At 33.7% G+C, this 21,491-nt stretch overlaps 2 protein-coding genes and 1 pseudogene across 2 annotated transcripts; 2 read left to right on the top strand and 1 right to left on the bottom strand.

Annotated features, from left to right (window-relative positions):
• The first annotated feature begins 7,744 nt into the window (after positions 1-7,744).
• LOC112327838 (probable anion transporter 3, chloroplastic) lies at positions 7,745-9,587 on the top strand (annotated as a pseudogene).
• Positions 9,588-9,922: 335 nt separating this feature from the next.
• Positions 9,923-10,844, top strand: LOC7468040 (uncharacterized). Its single transcript, XM_002309080.4, has one exon. The coding sequence runs from the start codon at positions 10,340-10,342 to the stop codon at positions 10,676-10,678; it is 339 nt and encodes a 112-aa protein (XP_002309116.1). The 5' UTR covers positions 9,923-10,339; the 3' UTR covers positions 10,679-10,844.
• Positions 10,845-11,364: 520 nt separating this feature from the next.
• On the bottom strand, positions 11,365-20,766 carry LOC18100002 (protein DEFECTIVE IN EXINE FORMATION 1). Its single transcript, XM_006381172.3, has 13 exons — positions 20,447-20,766; positions 20,233-20,343; positions 20,052-20,134; positions 19,860-19,977; positions 19,610-19,770; positions 17,759-18,339; positions 17,571-17,641; positions 17,106-17,362; positions 16,158-16,339; positions 12,604-12,887; positions 12,395-12,512; positions 12,129-12,311; positions 11,365-12,038 (listed from the first exon to the last, which is right to left on the bottom strand). The coding sequence occupies exons 1-13, from the start codon at positions 20,578-20,580 to the stop codon at positions 11,721-11,723; spliced, it is 2,601 nt and encodes an 866-aa protein (XP_006381234.1). The 5' UTR covers positions 20,581-20,766; the 3' UTR covers positions 11,365-11,720.
• Between the last annotated feature and the right edge of the window lie 725 nt (positions 20,767-21,491).

The following is a 21,491-nucleotide window of genomic DNA, read 5'->3' as shown; positions in this document are numbered from 1 at the left end:
AATTAAAAAAAAAACAATTTAAAAAATTTATCAAGGTAAAAAAAATAACAATCGAAAGAATGATGATCAAATCTGATAGAAAATAAAATTGAAGGAGGATGAAATCATAAAAAAATATCTTCAATAAAAAAAATAGGGATCAAATATGAGAAATAAAAAAAATTGGAAAACAATTCCAAGTTTATATATTATTTCAAATAAAAACAAAACGTAATCAAAAGAATATGGATCAAGTATGATGAAAAAACAAATTGAAGGGCTGCTTTGAAAATTTAAAAGGTCAGGTGTAAAAATCAAGAATAAAAGAGAAAAGAAAGTGGAGAAAGGTCACTCGCGTCAAACTGGAGGTCAGTTGGCCACACGCGTTGCCTAAGAATTGAAGGGTCATTGAGACGATTCCAACGCTACCCTAGAAACCACTATTTGTATGTTGAAGACCCCCCTATGTGCTTCCCAAATGGCACGACAACAACCTAAATTCTGATGAGTGCAACGCATCAGTCACTTTTTAAATAATATTATTTATATTTATTAAAATATCAAATTGTCTCTAATTCAACTTGATTATAACAAAAAAAAACTAGGATGAAAATACAAAAAAAAAAATTGTATGCTAGTTAAATAAATTTTGCTTTTAAAGGCTTTTTAGTCATTTTATTGTACTTTAAAAAGTGAAATTATATATATATAAAAAAACCCTTAGATGCTAGTTTAAAAAAATGATTTTAAGGATAATTTAGTCATTTTAGTGTATTTTAAAAAAAATTTAAAAAAACTTATTTGTCCCTTATTAATATGATAATGATTAATGGATCCTTGTAAAAAGATCGCATTACCATCAATAGTTAGTTCATTGGTTTTTTTTAAAGGTAAAATGGTTATTATACTATTCCAATCTATAATGCAATGTGTCTTGATCCACGGTGAAAGATTGACCCCTATTAGTTTTGTTTTTTAAAATTCTCATAATTTAAAAGTTTAATTGTTTTCTTTAAGAATAAATTATTTTCTCACTTTTCTTAATTAGCAAAGTGAGCAAATGCTTAAAGAAAATGTTTAGTGAAAGAATATTTTTTCACAAAACTAATATAATATATTTTTTCTTTTTTTTTTCTCCTAGTAGACATAGGTATTAGTACAAGGTGATGATCTAGAATAACAGGCCATTTAGATGAGACTTTACCTATCAAATGCTCATTATACTCTCTAAGCACTCTAATATTATTTGGTTATCAAGCATGAAAGGTTTTGGATGAGAAATTAAGACAATTGAATGAAAATTAAAGAATCAAAATGATTTTTTAATGGGAAATTTACTCATCAGGTATATACTTTGACACTCTATTATTGTTTGGTTATTGGGAATGAAAGGTTTTGGATGAGAAATGAAGAATTTTTAATGAAAAATAAATAATCAAAATGATTTTTTAATGGAAAAATCACATTGAGTTTCTTATAGTTTGATTGTTTTTTCACTTTGCATCCGTATTTTGAAAAATTATACTTTACCTTCTTGGTCAAACTAAAATTTCAAACCATGTTAAATGAAATTACTACCTGTATCAATTATTTCAAACCTAAGAAAACAACAAAACACTCACTTTCACTCTTAACTCTCCCTCTCTCTCGCCAGGACACTCTCTCTCCATATAACTAAAAAACCTAAATCGAAAAAGATTGTTTAACCAAATTAGATTTTTTTAATCAAATCTCTTAGAATCCCATGATGTTTGTGGTTGAAGAAGAACAAGTCGTCCCTTGAGGTGTTTGGAAGCTCATCTTAAAGTCTAAGATTATTTAATAGGTATGTTCAAATTTTTTTAACCAAATTGAGATATCAAAATCTGTTAGATGTGCATTTTGTTTATGTTAAATATTGTCACTTGATTAATATATGTGTTATTCTCAATTGATTTAACTATAAATTGCAAAATGCCTAGGGATTTGATGAGTACAGACTAAACCTTTAATAAACTCTAATTAATTCAAATTTTTCTTGGATAATGACAATATTGAGAAAATAAAATATGTTTTGGTCATTGTTCATAATTTATCATGTGTTGTTAGAAATCATAAAAAATCCTAATAGGCTAGTGGGTCACTTGGTTCATCAAACCCTAATTTTAAAATATTGATGCAAAATGTGATTAATTGATATCTAATCATTAGATAATATTTTTTTTTCATTTTTTAACTTTATTAAGTAAGTTTAACCCTAAAACTTTAAAAATCTTCAAATTATAGGTGATTGGTTATTGTCCATTAAACCCTAATTGAATAATATGTGATTGTAATTTGTTCACTTGATGTTAAAAGCTATTATAGCCTATGTTCAACCATTGTTTAAGATAATTATGCATGTTTTAAACATTGTTTAACAATATGTAATTTTGCTTTGTTTATCATTTTAGGATACAAAATGTCATATGTTGTTGCTCACCATGACAACTTGTTATATGTTGAAAAAAAGTTGATGTTATGACTATATTGCTTATATGGACATATGATTCATGTACATGCAATTCTTTGGCATAGACTTGTATGGTTTTCAAATAAGGGATGACAAAGAAAATTGAACATTTAATGATGCATAAACGTTAAAGATGTTGAATTTTCACAAAGGCAAAAATGAGATTTATATCTATGTTGATGTTAATCATGTTGTTGGTTATCTAACAATAAGGATGCCAAGGTGTTTCATAGGCAAGTTTGATGATAGTAAGAAAACTAGAAAAAAAATACTTTAAGGACGTTGATGTTGAAAACAAAGTTATTTTTAAATTTTATGCAAATGATTTGGATTTTGATGGTGATGTTGTTGTTGTTGACATCATTATAAATGTTGATAATATTGGCATGAATATAAATGATGACAGTTTTAGTACTAAAAACAAGTGGAAGGATTGATGTTGCAATTTAAGTAGTGGAAGAAGTGAAAGGCTTAATGTTGTCACTTGTAGTGTATATAAGGAAGATGATGAGGAGGAGGAAAATGATGACTATATTCCTCCCGGTGAGAAAGGATTTGAAATTTACTAATAAAACAAAAAATGAAAGAATAAGTGAAAAATAAACAGTGACGAGGATGATTTTTTATGTTGGAGCTTTATCATCTCAACACTAACCCAGACTAGTTGTATTGATTGAAGTATGTACAAGAACATATAGATTTGATGGGTTTTATCTTGGGTTGTTGTTAGATACTGTGAATAATATTTTATGGATCATTTATTAATGTCATGGAATGTTTAAACATTAGATTTTACTTTATGTTTAGTGCAACTCAAATATAAATTTTATAGTGTTATTCATTTCATTTGATCATAATGAATAATATCATAGTTAGAAATATTAAAATTAAACACACTAAATTAGCTATCAATTACAAAGCTAGTCTCCATATTGTGATTCTTAATCTAAACTCTACATAATTCATCTTTAATTTTCTTCATTTTATCTAGTATTTTATTGATATAATTTGCACCTTCTCTTACTCGAACAATTAATTCATTGTCATTAATAGGTTTGCACCAAGAAATGAATGTATAGTCACACGATTTGTCATCATATTTGTAGAATAACTTGTTTTTATTTGCATTTGATTTCGATATCCTAACAACTATTTTATATATATATATTGCACTTCCTATTATTGAACTTTAATCAATCCAAGTTGTTTTAAAATTATAGACTAATAACATTTGATGAATACGATGACATGTATTCAACAACATAGGTTATAAATTTTGGGTTATTGTTGACAATGTGTATTTAGGCTGTCGTTAGTTCTAAAGAGCTAAATTTTATGTTGGCAATATGTGTACTGGGTTTTGGGGGTTAGATTGCACTAATACAATGGTGGATTTTGTGTTGTAATGATGTTGGGTAACTTGATTGAAATGGTGAATAACTATTGAGAAAATTTTATTGGTGTGTTCTTTAATTTGATGACTGTGTTTATTGGAAATGTTAAGGGATGAGAGAGAGCATTTGTTAATGGTTGCGTTTACTATAAATGTTGAGGGAAGAGGGACTGAATTTGTTTTAAAGATGAACATAATGGCCTTTTATAAATATAAAGCCATTGTCAAAGAGCTATTTTTTCAAAATATTTGCCAGCGGTCACGTGGTGGTAATTTTATTATTTTTAAGTGAAATGAGTTTTTTAATTATTAAGTTTAAAATAATAGCAAGCCCGTAAATATTCCAATATTTTTTATTGATGTTTTTTTAGCATCAAAGCTGGAGGATGTAAAGTGTTGTATAATATTAAAATTAAGGATGTAAAGTGTAATTTCACAAAATACAGAGGTAAAGTGAAAAATTGATTAAACTATAGAAGACTCAATGTAATTTTTTATTTTTAACTTGAATACTACGTGTAGAATATTAAAAAAGACTCAATGTAATTGATTAAACATATAGACTTCTGAAAACAAAATACATACACTCTCTGTATTAATTTTTAAAGGGTGGTTTTATTCTCACTCCATGAATTGTTAATCCCACTTCATGTTTATTAAGAGTTTTATTGATAGGTTATATTATATCCTATACTTTTAGTATAATCACGGAGTATCTTGTTTTGATAAAATCAAATATTATTTTATAATATTAAAATTCATAAATAAAAGTTGAAGTTTTCAATATTTTAATGACTCTATTATATTTCTTGCTATAGATATCTTATTGTTGTATAATATTTGGAGACATAAAACAAGAACAAGGTAGTATGACTAAGTTTTTCCTTTAGAATAAATTAAATTTGGTGATAAAAATTAAAGACAAAATTTAAATATCCTGATTATAAAAAAGAAGGGGTTCTAATTTGAGAAAAATCTAATTAATGGTTTGATCTAATAACTAATTGGTTATGAACTGAGAATAACGTCTCCTTCTTATTGTGCTCAACTCATTGTTAACGGTAGTTAGCTAGTCAGGAGGTTAATGGTTCATAATTAACAGAACAAGAGATGGATTGAACTTATTTAGCATTACGACTCGAAAAAGGACCTAATTACCACTACAAGAAGAGTTCAAGGGCTACTGTGTCATCTCTCAAATATGTGGAGTTAAACAATCTGACTCCCCATGCTAAAAGCCTAAAAACACGGATACATGATAATACATTTTGTATATTAATTAACACGTACTAAGTAGTGATTTTGTTTTTTTAATTTAGTCCTTTGAGGTTTTTTTATTATTTATTTTTAAGTTGAAAGTTAGTTGATGTTTTTTTTTAATTTTAATTTTCAATATTGGATTTAATAGGTATTAGATTTCATAATTTATTTCAGTTTACTTTCTATTGTGTTATTCAAGTTTTATGACTCGGGTTTAGCAGGTTAACTCGAGTTAATTGAGGTAATTTTCTTGTTTTTTTTAATTATTTTTTCTTAACTTCATCATTTAACGTTAGATTGATTGAGAATTAAGTTTTATATTTTTTATATTTTTTTATTATGAGTTTATCACGATCTCATGACCAACTTTAACTTTTAAAAAACATGTCAAAAAATATTAAATAACCAATATTTATATGAAATTAAAAAAAGAATCAAAATTATTAGGTGATCAATCTTAACTCTTAAATTTTAAAATGTATTTAAATTGTAAATGACCACAAGAATTTCAAAATTAGATAAAAAAAATCTCAAAACAATAAATATAGAAAAATATTTTACTTTTTATCTTTATTGATTTTGTCTTTTATATCTCGAAACAGTCGAGACAGACCGTAAAAAAAAAAATTAACTTAACATTGATTGATATAATTAAAATTTTTGATTATTTGATAAATATATCTATTTCAATAATTATGCAAATCATGATCCGTAATTCAATAATGCTATTTATGGAAATTAAATGATCCCATTAATATATGTTAAAACCGTGTGCAAGGAAAGGATATGCAGTAATACCAAGGTGAATAAATAGAAAAAGAAAAAGAAAAAGAAAACGAGGAAACAAGATTTGCTTCCCTTTCTGGTTCGAATAATTATTATTATTCTTAAATAGCATCAAACTTCCAAATAAAGTATGCCCGTTTTAGTTTTCTGGCACCTCTTTAAAGGGACTGAGAATACCATGAGACCGTAAAACGAGAGATAAAGAAGTTACAGACTCCGTCCAAAACGATAGAAAAAACGATGGTGTTTTTCTGTCAACATCCATCATGGATATCCTTCATTCTTTTATTTGCAATAAGCTTTGCATTTTGCCTCGCTGAAGTGGACTCATCATCGCCATTGAAGGGCTGGAACTTTGGAGAACTTCCCAAGCATACTCCTATTCCTACATCTGGGCCTAGCAGAGGCAGCTCAGATTTTCCACCACCACCTCCAAGGCTATTGCTTAAGGGTTGGAACTTTGGACAACTCCCTAAATATACTCCTATTCATCCATCCGGGCCTAGTAGGAGAAGCTCAGATTATCCACCACCACCACCACCACCTCCCACCTCCTCGTTTAAGGGTTGGAGCTTTGGACAACTCCCTAAATATACTCCTATTCCTCCATCCGGGCCCAGTAGGAGAAGCTCAGATTATCCACCACCACCACCTCCCACCTCCTCGTTTAAGGGTTGGAACTTTGGACAACTCCCTAAATATACTCCTATTCCTCCATCCGGGCCTAGTAGGGGCAGTTCAGATTACCCATCGCCACCACCACCTTCGTCATTCAAGAATTAGAATTTCGGAATGTAATTTAAAGCTCTGAATAATCGAGGCTTAGTTGCGGTAAAAGTTATGAATTGTTTAAATTGTTTTAACCACATACAAGTGATGTCAGGCGGACTGAAAAACTCAATGAAATGCACAAACTTCCCCGCGTCACCTTAAATAGTTGTTTCAGATCACATTACTGACAATGATATTAAGCTCACTTTTTTTGCTTAAATTCAATTTATGAGTAATTAAGCGATCTAATTTTGGGACCCCTTTTTTTTTATGCTGTATTTGTTTGAAGCTTTATTTGCCCACTATGATTGCCCCTACGAGCATTACGAGTATATTTGTTCATCTTTGCTAATTTTTCATCACAAAGAAATTGTTTCCTTCAATACTCATGGTTTGTGATGGAGTTCTTAAAATTATTGCTTAGTTATTGTCATTGTGATGGATTCAAACAAATAGAGTCGCCTCTAGTTGTGTTCATCTTTTCTGATAATCATCATTATTTTTGTTAAAAAATTTGTGAACTAGTCGAATGAAATTTTTTGTTGTAAAACATTTTATTTTTGCTTCTTTCAAGTTTTGGAATCAAGTATTTCTGTTGGCACACAATGAAATAGCTATTGGTTGAAAAGGAATAGTTAATGGTACACGAGCCAAGCCTTTCATTAGCCAGGTGTATGGATAGGCCTACACGCCTAGTCTATTTGTTTTTTTATTTTTTATTTCATGTAATTTCAACTTTTAAATTTTTTTTAAAAAAATACATCTTTTCATGGTTTTCTTTTTTTAAAAAAAGGTTTTTTTTTTTACTCCAGGAGCTGCTAACCACTCCACCGTCGCCCTCTTGGCCATTCGATCATTTTTTGGACTCACTGAGGGTGCTGCTTTGCCTTCATGGTAATGCCATTCTAGTTTGTAACCCGCGCGTGTTGCATACATGTGTTACATTCAAATAAAATCAGTAATGCTTAACTATGTCCTTGTCTATCTGTGGTTAGGTGGTTTCCAAGCCATGAACGAGCAACTGCAGTCGGAATTTCAATGGCTGGATTTCATCGTGGCAATGTCGTAGCCTCGTAGGCTTATTATTAACTCCAATTATGTTGCCAGCAATTGGATTTTCTGGCCCTTTTGTTCTCTTCTCGTCTCTATGGCTAACAAGATGGGCGAAAGGGGTCACCAGTGATCCAAGAGATGGCCCTTTTGTTAGCAAATCAAAGCTGAGGTTAATCCAAGCTGGTAAAACTGATTCTCCAGCAAATAATAGTGGCCAGCTTCCTCCACTTACGTCTCCTATTATCAAACGCTCTAAGTTACAGGGATATTTTGTTCTTCTATCTTGGATGCCTATTTATTTCAACACTGTAAGTTATTATTACCTCTTATCTTTTATTTTATTAACGTCGAAGGATCATGGTGAGAGCTTTGTGCTTAAAAATCAGCTCTTATGAGACGATATGCTATTTTGAATCAGTAAATAGCATATTTAAAACTTGTATGATTAGTTAATCACAAATTTCTTTTTGAATGCAGGTATTTAATGTGAATTTGAAGCAAGCGGCATGGTTTAGCGCTGTTCCATGGGGAACAATGGCGATTTCTGGTTACATTGCAGGGGTATAATCCGATTCGTTGATCAAGGCTGGCTACTCTTTGACGGTAGTCCGAAAGATCATGCAGGTAATTCCTCTACTCATTAAGGGAAAGTGTGCCTTAGATACTTGGCCTGTGATTCTTGTTTTAATTGGAAAATAACCAGAAAAAGAAATAAATAAAAAGGAAAAAGAGAGCAGGGGGAGCTGAATTGATTGTAAATCACAGTATTAGTGAGCTCTCTTATCTTAGGTATGTTTTTGGAAGACCAAACCGTGGAAGCTCAGATCTTATACATTGGTTTTGAAGTAAAATTTTAACTCGCTTGATATGGCAGGCACCTTTTCATATGACTGCTCGGCTGATTAATTTTTAAATGTACAGTCTATTGGATTCTTTGGACCTGGTGTTTCATTGCTCTGCTTAAATTATGCCAAGACACCAGTGGCTGCAGCTGTTCTAATGACAATAGCACTGAGCTTGAGCTCTCTAAGCCAAGCTGGCTTCTTCTCAACATGCAAGCAAGTTTAACCATCATGTAGCTTGTTAATTAGCTCTACGAGTAGACTCACTGCTTCTCCAGCTAGTTGGATCACCTCCAGTTGAGCTCATTTTCATTTATTATTTTCTTTTTAATCAGGATATAGCACCTCAGTATGCAGGATTTCTCCATGGTAAGTTCAGGGCTCCTTGGCGATGTTTTCAACTAGATAATCAATGTTCTTTTAAATACCTACACTTAAACTTTTGTCACCAAATGTAATGACTTGCTGTACAGGAATAGCAAGTTCAGCTGGAACATTAGCAGCAATAATCTGCGCGACTGGAACAGGTTATTTTGTTCAGTGGTCAGGATCTTCTCAGGTGTTCCTCAGAGTCACTGCAGGGCTCTATTTCGTTACAGCCATCTTTTGGAACTTGTTTGCTACAGGAGAGCGAGTTTTCTAGACTAGACTCGAGTGTAAGTGAAGTTTCCACTATTCTGGAAACAGCTCAGGTCTAGAACTAGGAATAATATCTATGTAAAAGGGTGAAGAATATGAGTTGATGTAGGTTAAAATCTTAAGTCAAATCAATCTAGGCATGAAATGTTTAGAATGGAGGGAATTGGTGGTGTGCAGTCTGTTTACTGCGTGCATTTATGCATTCCTTGTGTTCTTTAGTGGTTAGTTTTCACTTCGATATGTCCATTAGAATGAACTTGTACAAGGAATTAGTGTACACAATATCAAACTGTAAGACAAAATTAGTGTCAAGCAACATAAATAATCATCTTTGTAACTTCTTGTTTATACTGGACTGGAGAGTCAAGTGCTCGATTCCGATTTCAAAATCTGCTATGCACAGCCAACGTCTTTGTTTTTTGAGTGCCTTGAAGGCCTATGGAGCCGATTCCTAACAACATTACTGGATAAATTTCATAATAATTGATTTAATTTTTCCAAGAAAAAAAACAAAAAAAACGTTGAACGAATTATTAAATTTACAAGATGAGTTGATAACAAACAATAGCTCCTTTTATTTTACTTTTTTTTTTTTTTTTGCTTGTATCTTGGTTGGATATCTTATCCCAAATTTTCTCCATCACATAATTTTTTCCCAAATGAGCACCGAACCAACTTTCATTTCTCCACTATTAAAAATGAGACAGCCAGCAACTATTCACCCTTCAAACTCAAAAAACCACTCAACTTATGTTTATTGGTTGTTGGATCTTCAATTATATATATATATATATAAAAGCTAGGTGGGGAGTTAAAGACTCCACCAAAATCCATCTTGAAAACTTTCTCGCTCGAATTTACAGTCAACTCCGCCAAAAAAAAAATCCCTTGCTTTCTGCTTCCAATTATCGTCTCAGCTTTGAAGCCTATAACCTTTACCCAGCACCTTACAAGGCTGCATCCCTCGTTAGTCTCTTGGTAGCCACACCAAGCCCAGATAGAATTCTTGCTGTGTTTCATAATTGGATTTCAAAGATCATCTACCAATCAAGAATTTGAGCTACAAGTCAAAGCAATCAAGATTCGTGAACTTGGTTCTCCTTGTTTTGTTGCTTGTCGAAGATAATGAATTTCAGGAGCTTAGAAGAGTTTTGGTCTTTCTATGTGACTCAACATTCAAAACCATCAACAAGACGTTGGCATTTTGTGGGCACGCTTTCAAGTATACTGTTATTGCTGTACTCTCTTGTTTTCAATTTGTGGTTTTTGTTCTTTGTGCCGCTGGTTGGGTATGGATTCGCTTGGTACAGCCATTTCTTTGTGGAAGGGAATGTTCCTACAAGTTTTGGGCATCCAGTATGGTCTTTTCGATGTGATTGCAAGATGTTTGGATTGATGCTCACTGGTCAGATGGATAGAGAAATCAAGAGGCTCGGAAAGAGGCCTATTTTGCAGGGATTTTGATTATGTTGTAAACACCTTTTCTGTTTCACCAAAGAAATAATCATGCATGGAAATTCTCCATTCCCAATCTTGCCGCCTTTTGACTGTTTCTTTGTTTCTCTCTAATGTAAACATGTGTCTAAATTACATGCTCTGAGTATAGAAATGTGTACATTCCAGAATCGAACCCCTCTGTTTATATTTTTTCGGTCTTTTGAGAATGAAAAGCGAAAACCTTCTAATTCAAGTTTGGTGTTTTTGAATCACGGTACGGTTACTCCCGTACCTACAATTCACCACCGTCATCATCAGTGGCCAATATTGAAGATGAGATTCTAGTCGATCTTTCTATCAATACCCATTGTTTTGTTGGTTGCCCAAATTAATCGTCTTCCTCGCTGCCCAAGTAGCTAGCTAATCCAGCTTGGCCACTATTTTCTTAACCACCATCCTTTACTTGGCTTATTGGTAATGGTTGGGAATGCAGGCTAGCATTAGTTCACATCGTGTAAAGGACTCGCATCCTGGCACCGCGATTCATTTTGTTTACTGCTAGGCAAAGGAAATGAAAAATCACGGGCTACACACCACCGTAAACAGGATAAAACAGGATAGTGGGCAGCATGTTCCGACCCCTCGTAATGTAATGCAGTTAACTAATACGAAATACAATACCAGAAAGAGAATAAAGCGATTACCTAGGGAGCTTCAAAAGTAAATAATCTATTGATTGCCTCAAGGATTGTGACCTCTGACCCTTCAGAACTTGTTTCTGATTTTGGAGAGAACATTTTTGTTCATTCTCCAGGTTTTGGTGTAAAAAATTCAATTCACCAACTCAGTTCAAGTATGTTACAAGTTCCAACATCCTATAGCCCAAAACTCACTTCCTTTGATATTCAACATAGCCAAAGATCTGTGATATCAGCCGCCAAAACTTTTTTCATGGTCATGAATTTTTTTTTTATCTCGACGTCCATTAGTTTCTGGCCTTTGTTCGGCTGAAACTATCATCCCCTTTGGTCAACTTGGCACATTACAGGCATTGAGTAGAAGATGATTATCACAAGTCAGTATTCCTTGAAAATGATGGTAAGGGCATGGCCTCTTGTGGACGAAGGATGACAAGCACACAAAACATTCCAAGCATTGGGAGGACTAGGAGCCACTTCAGCAGTTTATAGTAATGCATGTGAAATGTAAGGGAGAAGTCATCTGAGAAATAGAGCCCGTTCTTATCAACCATCTCCACCAAAACAGTTCCAGTAGTCCTCACTCCAACTGTTGGAAGTTTTACCCGATAATTTCCTGGACGGTCAAAGATTTGGCTTTGCTTTATTCGTCTCTCACCTTGATAATTGCCAGGAACTAAAAGGGTTGTCTGCATTGTTCCCAATGAAAATTGGAATTTTAAGGAGCTCTTTGGATTGCTGTTGAAAACCATAATTTAAATGTACAAGGAGCAACTTACAGTGACATTATAAGGTGCTTGAGACCCAGATGGGAATCTATACTTGTCTACAATCTCAAATTCCACCCAGAAGCTCTTTCCCTCCTCATCACGAAAACTTCTTGATGAAGGTGTGACATAAACCCCTTCACGGTTGTAGCGGTTCACCACGTTGTTTCTTCCTTGATTAGAAGATCTCCAAGCCTGAGAATTGCACAATATGCTTAATACTTAAAGCATATAACATACAAGAAGTCACCACAAATATAGATTCACAACTATCATGCCTTGAGAGGGTGATGTGGAACAGGAGTTGAAAAGCAAAAGACATTCCCATTCATTGTTGAGACTATGAGATCTAGATCATCTCCACCATCAACATTATCTGCCAAGACCATGCTGTATCTGAGCAAAGAGAGACATGATTTGGATAAATCACATAGTGCAATAAATAAATTGAAGAGTCAAAACTTAAAAGGATACAAGCATATCTTACGAAGTTTCACCAATATCAACAACATCAGCACAAGAAGTTGGTCCGTCTATAAGGTACAAATAACCATCAAATGATGTTGTAACAAGTGTGAGTCCCTTGCTTTTCTCCCCACGTTTACTCAAGTCAACGAGAAGAACTTGATTCATCACTCTCCCGTGAGTTCTATATGGGTAAGGCCGAACAATAGAACCATCCTTGCCACTAAGAACGTATATGTTCCCTGATAGAGTAGGAACTACAATATCAGTACGACCATCCCCATCAACATCACCTATAGTTGGACCCTGAGGAATGTCGCAATCTATGTTAGATCACTCATCATCAAACACGCATGCAATTAAATCTTATTTAAACGAAGGAAGATAGCACACAAGTTGCATGCATTCCAAGAATCAAACAGTCTTGTCATATCACTTTATCATCAAACACTCGAGCACTTTTTTGCTAAAATCTTCATTTATGAATTGGGGAAATTTCTTCATTATTCTTGGCATAATAATGTTTATTACATCGTTTCATTAATGGTTACAATTTTTAGGTTTCTTCAAATATGGCTCGGAAGTTCCTGTCCAGGATTATCTTTATTTACCTTGTATTTGAATCCTTTTTTCTGTTTAGATTAGGACTTTAGTTTAATTAATATTTTACTATTTAGAGATCATAATGTCAGATGAATTATATTAGTTGTGTATGTTTTAATTAGGAATCTTTTTCTATAAAAGGTTTTAGGTCTAAAACTAGAATAAATAAGGATGTCTAATTTATTTTGATATTGAGTTTCAGACTATTATTCAGATTTTATAAAACACTACAAAGTTTTCTCTACATTTCTCTACAACTTAGGTTTATAACCTTAGGGCTTATCAGATTTTATAAAATACTATAAAGTTTTCTCTACATTTCTCTACAACTTAGGTTTATAACCTTAAGGCTTAAGAACTCTAGCTTGTATCCACGTTATACGCCGTGTCAATTGGTATTAGAGCAGTTGGTCTGTTTGATGGACAAAGACAATAGCAACCCATTCTGCGATGCAGGAGTGGAGGTCATCTAAGGGCTCAAAAGGCAGCGCAAGGAACCAATCGCAGAAACTAGATTGTTTTGAGCAAACAACGGTGGCAATATTGACTAATTTGGAACATATCATTCGAATGATGGGAGGCACAAATAGGGATCATGAAAAAGAAGAGGAATTTGCCTAGAGACTTACCTCAAGGCAGGCCAAACTCCGAACCTATTCCTGAACTTTATGAGATTCCATTCTATGATGAGAGATTTTCAAAAAAAAGATTTATTAACTGAGATAGAGTTGGAAGCTTACTTTTATTTCAACAAGGTTCCTTATCATCAAAAGATAAGACTTGTCGCACACAAACTTTCTTATGGTGGTTTGAATTTCTAGACTTTAAAACTCATATTGGTATGCTTTTAATCCCATCTTGACAAGATTTGAGACGATCATTAATTTTGGAATTTATATAGGATGATTATGAAGAGATTTTATATAGAATAGATAAGCAATTCGATTGTTATTATTTGTCTTTTATTCAATCTTCTAAAATAGCAAGGAAGGAAATTAGGGAGGAGATGTCATCTTCAAAGTAGACAGTTTCAACATCACAACAGAGACAACAACATTGCTACAAATACTACTCTACTTGTTGATGTTTCATCTACTAATGGTGAAGAATAAATCTAGAAAGCTCATAAATTAGTATCTTGTAGTGATTCCGGAGATCTTGCAAACAAGGAAATGGAGGATATGATAATTTCTGACAATTCTTCTAAAGATATTATGAAAGATTATCTTGAAGTTTTTTTTTATACAAGGGTTGAAGTATTAGAGGTCGTTGATGATGATGAACTCAAGGTTGAAGTAAAAGAATGTGGAAATGAACTACAAGCGGACTCCATAGGAACATAAAGTATTAACATTAAATATGGATTTTTCTTTAGCATACACACATCATAAATTAAATTTTGGAGTTCACAAGTCAAAGACATGCTACTTCATGAATGTGTTGGCTACATTGCTATATTCGAAGTATTTGTTTATTTGAAGTGGAAGAGTTCAATTCTTGACAAATCACTCGAGGGCAAGTTTTTTGGAAGTAGAGGGGACTGACGTAGAGAAATTTCTTCATTATTCTTGGCATAATAATGTTCATTGCATTGTCATTAATGGTTAAGATTCTTAGGTTTTGAAAAGTTTAAGAGTCCATGGTAAATCAAGCATGATTTTTAATCTGACTATTGAATCGAGCTGAAATTTTAACAGAAGATTCTGAAAGCCCTGTTTCCTATTAAATTAAAATTTCATGATCGAAGATCGAAAAGACCTTCAAATAATGCTTAGAAGTTACTACGAGGGAATGTCTTTATTTACCTTTTTCTATTTTGATTCTTTTTCCTATTTAAATTAGGAATTTTAGTTTAATTATCATTTTACTATTTAGAAATCCCAATGCCAAATGGATTATATTAGTTAGGTAAGTTTTAATTAGAAATCTTTTCCTGTAAAGGATTTTAGGTCTATAACTAGAATAAATAAGGATGTCTAGTTAATTTTGAGATTGAGATTTAGATTATTATTCGGATTTTATAAATTACCAGAGTTTTCTCTAAATTTCTCTACAGCTTAGGTTTGTAACCTTAGGGCATGAGAACCTTAGCTTGTATTCACGCTACATGTCACATCAATTTAAATGAAGATTGTACACAAGTTGGGATTCAGTTTGTAGTTTCACATTCAAACCGTTGTAAACACATAAAGTATCATCCTATGATATGTAATTACATGTATGTATGTAGACATGACCATTATATTGATGGTTGGCATGCCTAGCAGTGCTCTCCAAAAGAAGAGGGGCAAGGTCTTGGGTTCAAAACCTACCTCCATGCCATCTACAAAGTATAGACAATGTTTGATTTTTTTTTTTCTTGTGCCGAGTCGAAGGTCAAAAGCATGATTGCCATCACCACCCCTACCCCCACTCCAATCTATATTGTACAAGCATGATTTTAGAATCATAATTTTAGAATAATATTAGACAATGCTCATACACAAAAAGGAGAGACAAACAAGCATATCCTCCATGCAAATAATATTAGAATCATAATTTTTGCATTGAATGACAAATTCCTGTACGAGCATGACTTGCTTCTACAAGATAAGGAATGAAGTTTCTATTGCTCTAGAATTTCACATCCTCTACCGCAAGTAATAAAGCATCATGACACTTGTTTTTGCACAGTTACACCCATAATACAATAACAATTTCTTCGGTGATTTTGTGTGTTTCTATACAAGTAATATGTGGAAACAAAGTACCTTACTTTTGTCAGATTTTGCAAGAATCTAAATCTGGAACAAGACAAGACCCCTTCCAGATCAAGCAATGAAGCACCCATTGCTCAATCTTACAATTGTACCACCAGTAGACCAATATTAACTATGAAATACAGTTAGTGGACATCAAATATAGGAGATCATACTTAATTCATACAGACATCATCATAAGAAGAAGAAAGTAAGAAATAGAGATCCAACTGACCTGGGGAATAAGACTCTTAAGGTTTCTTTCCCAAATTTCTTTTCCTTGTGATGTCCACGCAGCAACATTTCCATGTACATCAGTGGTCACTAGTTCAATTTTCCCATCATCATTGATATCAGCTGCAACTACAGCACCTTGAATTTCAGCCATTTCAAGAGGGAATTTTTCCCTAATATTTCCTGAATAAAAGACGAACTTTAGATTCTAACTTCATTTGGAGAATTGGAACACCACACTTGATAAGCCAGTTAAAATGGAAGAAAATACTCTCAGATTTCTGCATAAACATTATTTTGTTTGCAAGGCATGAAGCTCAAAAGTAAATACATCAGATTTTGATTTGTAAAAATTGTAAGGCATGAAACTCAAAAGTAAAAACATCAGAAATTCCCTTTTCATGTCATTCTAAAAATATATCAGGTAAAATTTAATAGTTCTCTAGATACTGCACAGATTAATAGTTGGATTGCATGCATTTAAATTGAAAAGCAAAGAGTGTTGATATAAGACAGATTTTTCTTGTTCATCTTTCAAACCACTTTGAATTCCCTCAGAGAACTCTAAAACAGGAAAGTAATAATAAATTGATCCATGTAGTGACAAGTAAAAGAATGTATCAGTTGAACAACCACATTCCAACTCAGCAACCAGAAAAAAAGTGAAAACGATCATAAAATGCCTATGAAGCTAAGAGAGTTTCACAATCTATTCCAGAGTAAATAGGCATGATACGAGAGTTTGGATGCCAATTCCTATGTTGCATTTAGAACAGGAAAATATCACATGAAAATTTGTACTCAAGTGATTTTGTATGAAGAATAACATAGCTGATAAAGCTGGAAGATAAAAAGAAAAAATCAATGAAAGCTCATTTAGTAGAAGATAGGATGACATGATACAAAGAGGAAATGGTAAAGAAAATGAAGGACACAAACTCGAGTTTACCGTGATGATCCAGGACATAGAACAAGCCAAATGAAGTCCCAACAAGAATGTCCAAATTCCCATCACCATCCAAATCAACCACTGAAGGTGAAGAGTATATATACGCACGGAAGTTTGCAGTATTTGTACTTAAATCTAGTTCTCGAGTCCACTTAACTAGCTTTGTATCAAGGTTGAATACAACAATAGAACTGGCAACATATTTCCCAACATCTATATCACCGAGTTCTTTCAAATGCTCTGGATTGTCATAATACCTGTCAATCAAATAAAACCATTCGCATGAACTTCATTAACTTAAAATCAACATTACTTCATTGACTGAGAGCGATAGGCTGGTCATTGTTCCAATATTCAATTAGGTTGCTAAAGTTCATTTTAAAAACCAGTGCACGATTAATATCTGATTTTCACTATATAAGAATATGGAAAATATACAGTGGTGACACCATAAAGAGAACTCACTCGTTATCAAAGAAATATGAAACTGCAACAATCATTTCAGCTACTCCATCATTATCAATGTCAGCTATCACCTGGTGAAAACAAGAGAGAGAAAAATGTCATCTGATTGCTATAACTACATCTTACTTGCATCTGTGAACAAAATTCATCTATTGCAATGCATTACTGCTATTAGGTTTTAGACTCACAGGTGTGCACAAGATATGTGAGTCAATATTCACATAATCCTCCAATTTCTCATGTTGCCCTTCTGTCCATTCTTCATCTCCCCACATGGATTCGTCTACGTAATCATTGTAATCATAACTGTACTCATCGGTTAATTCATCACTATCACGGAATAACTCGAAAGATGAATCAGCATCTGCTTCTAACCCTTCATCATTTTCAACAGTTGCTGCATGAACATTTTCATGGTCATTCTCTTTAGATTCTGAGCCACCTTCATGTGAACCCTTTGAATTGTCATCTTCGAGAAGCCTTCTCCCAGTGTTTGTTCTATTTTCTGCATTATTGGTTCCCTTATCTACCGTATTGGTTCCATTATGTGCATTACTGGTTCCACTCTCAGCTTTATCGGTTCCATTTGACCTGGCACCTAGAGAAGAGTTATCCACATGCAAGGGCAGTTTGATAATTGGTTCCGTTTGATTCTCGTTCATTTTCTTTTCAGTCTCACTGGATGCATTTGCTGGATGACTATTCTCTGTTGATGTAGAAATCGAAGAGTCCGTTTCAGGTGTATTTTGATGTGCACTTCCAGTTGTGTCTGCAAATTAAAAACAGTCAACATTTACCAAACAAAGTCAGTTTCTCGAAGTTTCTTGGATTTTTTCCATCATATAATGCCAGATCAGGCTCAAATACACCTGGACAGGGTTCAGGTTATCATATAGATGTTAGAATTTCCTTGAAAAAGAAAAATTGATATTCTGCTTGCACTCCTGAACCAAGCTCAAATAAAAATCAATACAAGAAATGGCAGCACAATATGCATCCAGGCCTAAATGTGTATAAGGAGCCAATTGAAGCTTGGAAAACTGTTGAAGACATTGGAGATTATCACCCATATTTTGCTGCTTTCTAGTTCCTCCTATGCTTAGATTACCACTGAATTGAACGATGTGATTATGTTTTTTCTTTGCCTTCCAAATTAAAAAGAACATAATTGGTACAATTATGATTTCAGCATCTTCAGTACTGTCATCCTTAAGGGGGGCCTGTTTGTCAACTTGGAATAAAGACTAGCAATGAGAATAGATAGGAAAGTTCATTCATTCACATCTCTGGAGGTAGGTACACAATAGTAAAATGGGCATGCGAAGTAGAGAAGAAATGAAAGGACATTCTTCCATATTTTATAACCACTGACAGGATCCAGGTTTTAAAACCAAGGCCAATAACACATCCGCACCACTACACTCGTAACATCCACTCCCACCACCCCTACCCCACCCCAACCCAAAAGGTCAATACCCCTATTCCCTAAGGCTGTCATTACCATCATACAGTCAAATTTATTATTGATGTCATGTAGCTCTAATCTCCTTCCTAGTTCTTCACACCATGCATGTTAACGCCACTCATTTGCATTCAGATTCCCTATCCATCATTCTAGGTTACCAAATGTGCCTGTAGACAAATGGAATGTAATGTCTTAGTTCTAATTAATCATGAAGTGTGATTCTACGCTGTCTCATTTCTTTAGGTACATTTCAAGATTCCGTGGGGTTTTTAGCCATGCAATGGGGAGCAGCCCTTCCCACATCCATAAACCCTCACACTCCCCGCTTAAAAGATTTGAACTCAGGACCTCCAAGTTCAAATTCCAAGCTCAAACCATTGGCATCCCTTATGGACTCTGTGCCATATATATAAACATAAAGGAAGATCAAACCAGCTGAGCAAAGCTTCAAAAGATAAAGAAAACAGGGACCGCAGGCAGCTTACTCAGATGACCAGTAAAAGATTGACGCTAAAGCAAATAAAATAAGCAGCACCAGAGGTACAAACTGTTATGAATCCAACATTTAACTTACGAGACTCGGATTTCTTCTCAGAAGCCTCCAAGACAAGTTGGTCATCGTGAACATCTGGATGAGAACGATCCACAGGATCCAGATCCAGACCCACATACCAATTCTTTTTAACTCTCCTACGAGGTACTTCCAGTTTATCAGTCATCATGTATCCTGACACCCTAGAATGGAAAACATAAATGACAAGTGAGCTCGAGCACACCAAAACAAAATATCCCAAGCCATTAACATAGCATTAGTACAAACATGCCTGAAAAAGAGAACTTCTCCATTGTAGGTAGCCAAAGCAATCTCCCTCACACCATCCTTGTCAATATCATACAAGAGAGGACTTGCGTGCACTGTTGACTGGTGAAATGCAGGCCAACCTGATGAAAACGTTGCAGTTTAACTCCTATTCATAGCATCAAAGTGATCCAATCCAAGATAAACGAAACTTTACCTGCCATTTTGTCTCCATCGGAACCTTCTAGAACTTCAAGATAGTGAACAAAAGAAGGAACCACTATATCAAGTTTTCCATCACTAAAAACAAATGCATACAAATTAACATTAAAATCCAAATAATAATTTAAAAGATAAAGTAAATAAATAAATAAAATGATGGGAGTTGTTTTTATCACCTATTGATATCGGCGATCAACGGAGTAGCGTAAACGCTAGAGCTCACTTCAGTTTGCCACCTCAGCTCTAAATTTCTAGGGCACTGCGTATTCAACAAAGCATCCTCATCTCTAAACACACAGGAATTCAAATTAACCAAAATTATATGTATATCTGTCTATCATCAGTTTAGCAGAACTCATTAAAAAGAAAAGGATTGAAATGTGAACTCACAAGTGAGGGTAACCAAGGGCATCATCGGTAGCTTCTCGGTCTCGAAATTTACTCTTGTTGGATTCCTCTCCATGGATGGAAGAGGTGAATAATAAGAAGCAGACCAAGAGAACCCTAAGCGCTGAGGGTTCCATGTGATCGTGTTTTTGGTTTTTCAATGAATGTACGATTTCTGGATTTAACAGAATGCAGAAATGAGGAATATAAACCCTGCGCCTTGCCCTGGTTAGGGTTCCTTCTATGGGTGGGATCTAATGAGTTTTCAGGATGAAGAAGAGACGAGTAGATTTAAATGTTTATTTTCGAAATGCCCCTTTGGTTTTTTGTTGTGTTATTATTACTATTATTATTATTACTTTGCTATTATTACATGCAGGTAGTATTTAATTTAATAGGGTCAACTGATTTTTTATGCTCCCAGTCCCGGCTACGTTACAACAGTGTCGATGAGAGTATTTTATTTTTTGTTTTTTTAAAATAAAGGGCGGAGAGTTGTTCTCCACAGTCCACTCCGTAGCTCAAATCTAGTGAAAGGAGAAAAGCAACAATTAACCAAAAACAACTAGATGAGCATTTAACTGTTCAAAAACCACTGCACGCACTCCATTTTACTGTTAATTCACTATTATTTTTTTCACTTTCTTACATCTTGATCCCTGTAGTTTTGCACAGTTTATAATTCAATTACTGAACTTTATTTCTTTTCAATTTCATATCTTGAAGTTATGTTTTCAAGGTTTTGAGTGCTGAATTTTGTTTTTAATTTTTTTTATTGATGTTTCATTAAATTGTCTAGCATTAAATTCACGACCAATTTTATGAAACAAAGTTTTAGTTTTTGTTAAAAACGAATTGAGAGATGGAGGACCAAGATTGACATGAAGGAGCAAACAAAACTCTTTCCCACAAAAAGGCCCGCAAAAGTTATATTTGGTCCCTCAAGTTTCAATTTTTTCACATCCCATCCCTACTCTCCACGTTATAATGATTTGGTCTTAAATTTTATTTATGTTTCAATCCTTAAAGGTTAAGTGAAGAGACAAAA

Source organism: Populus trichocarpa, chromosome 6 (assembly GCF_000002775.5).
Source record: "Populus trichocarpa isolate Nisqually-1 chromosome 6, P.trichocarpa_v4.1, whole genome shotgun sequence".
NCBI classification, from domain to species: Eukaryota; Viridiplantae; Streptophyta; class Magnoliopsida; order Malpighiales; family Salicaceae; genus Populus; species Populus trichocarpa.
Note: the sequence above shows the minus strand (reverse complement) of the source record. Positions and strands in the feature narration are given on the sequence as shown.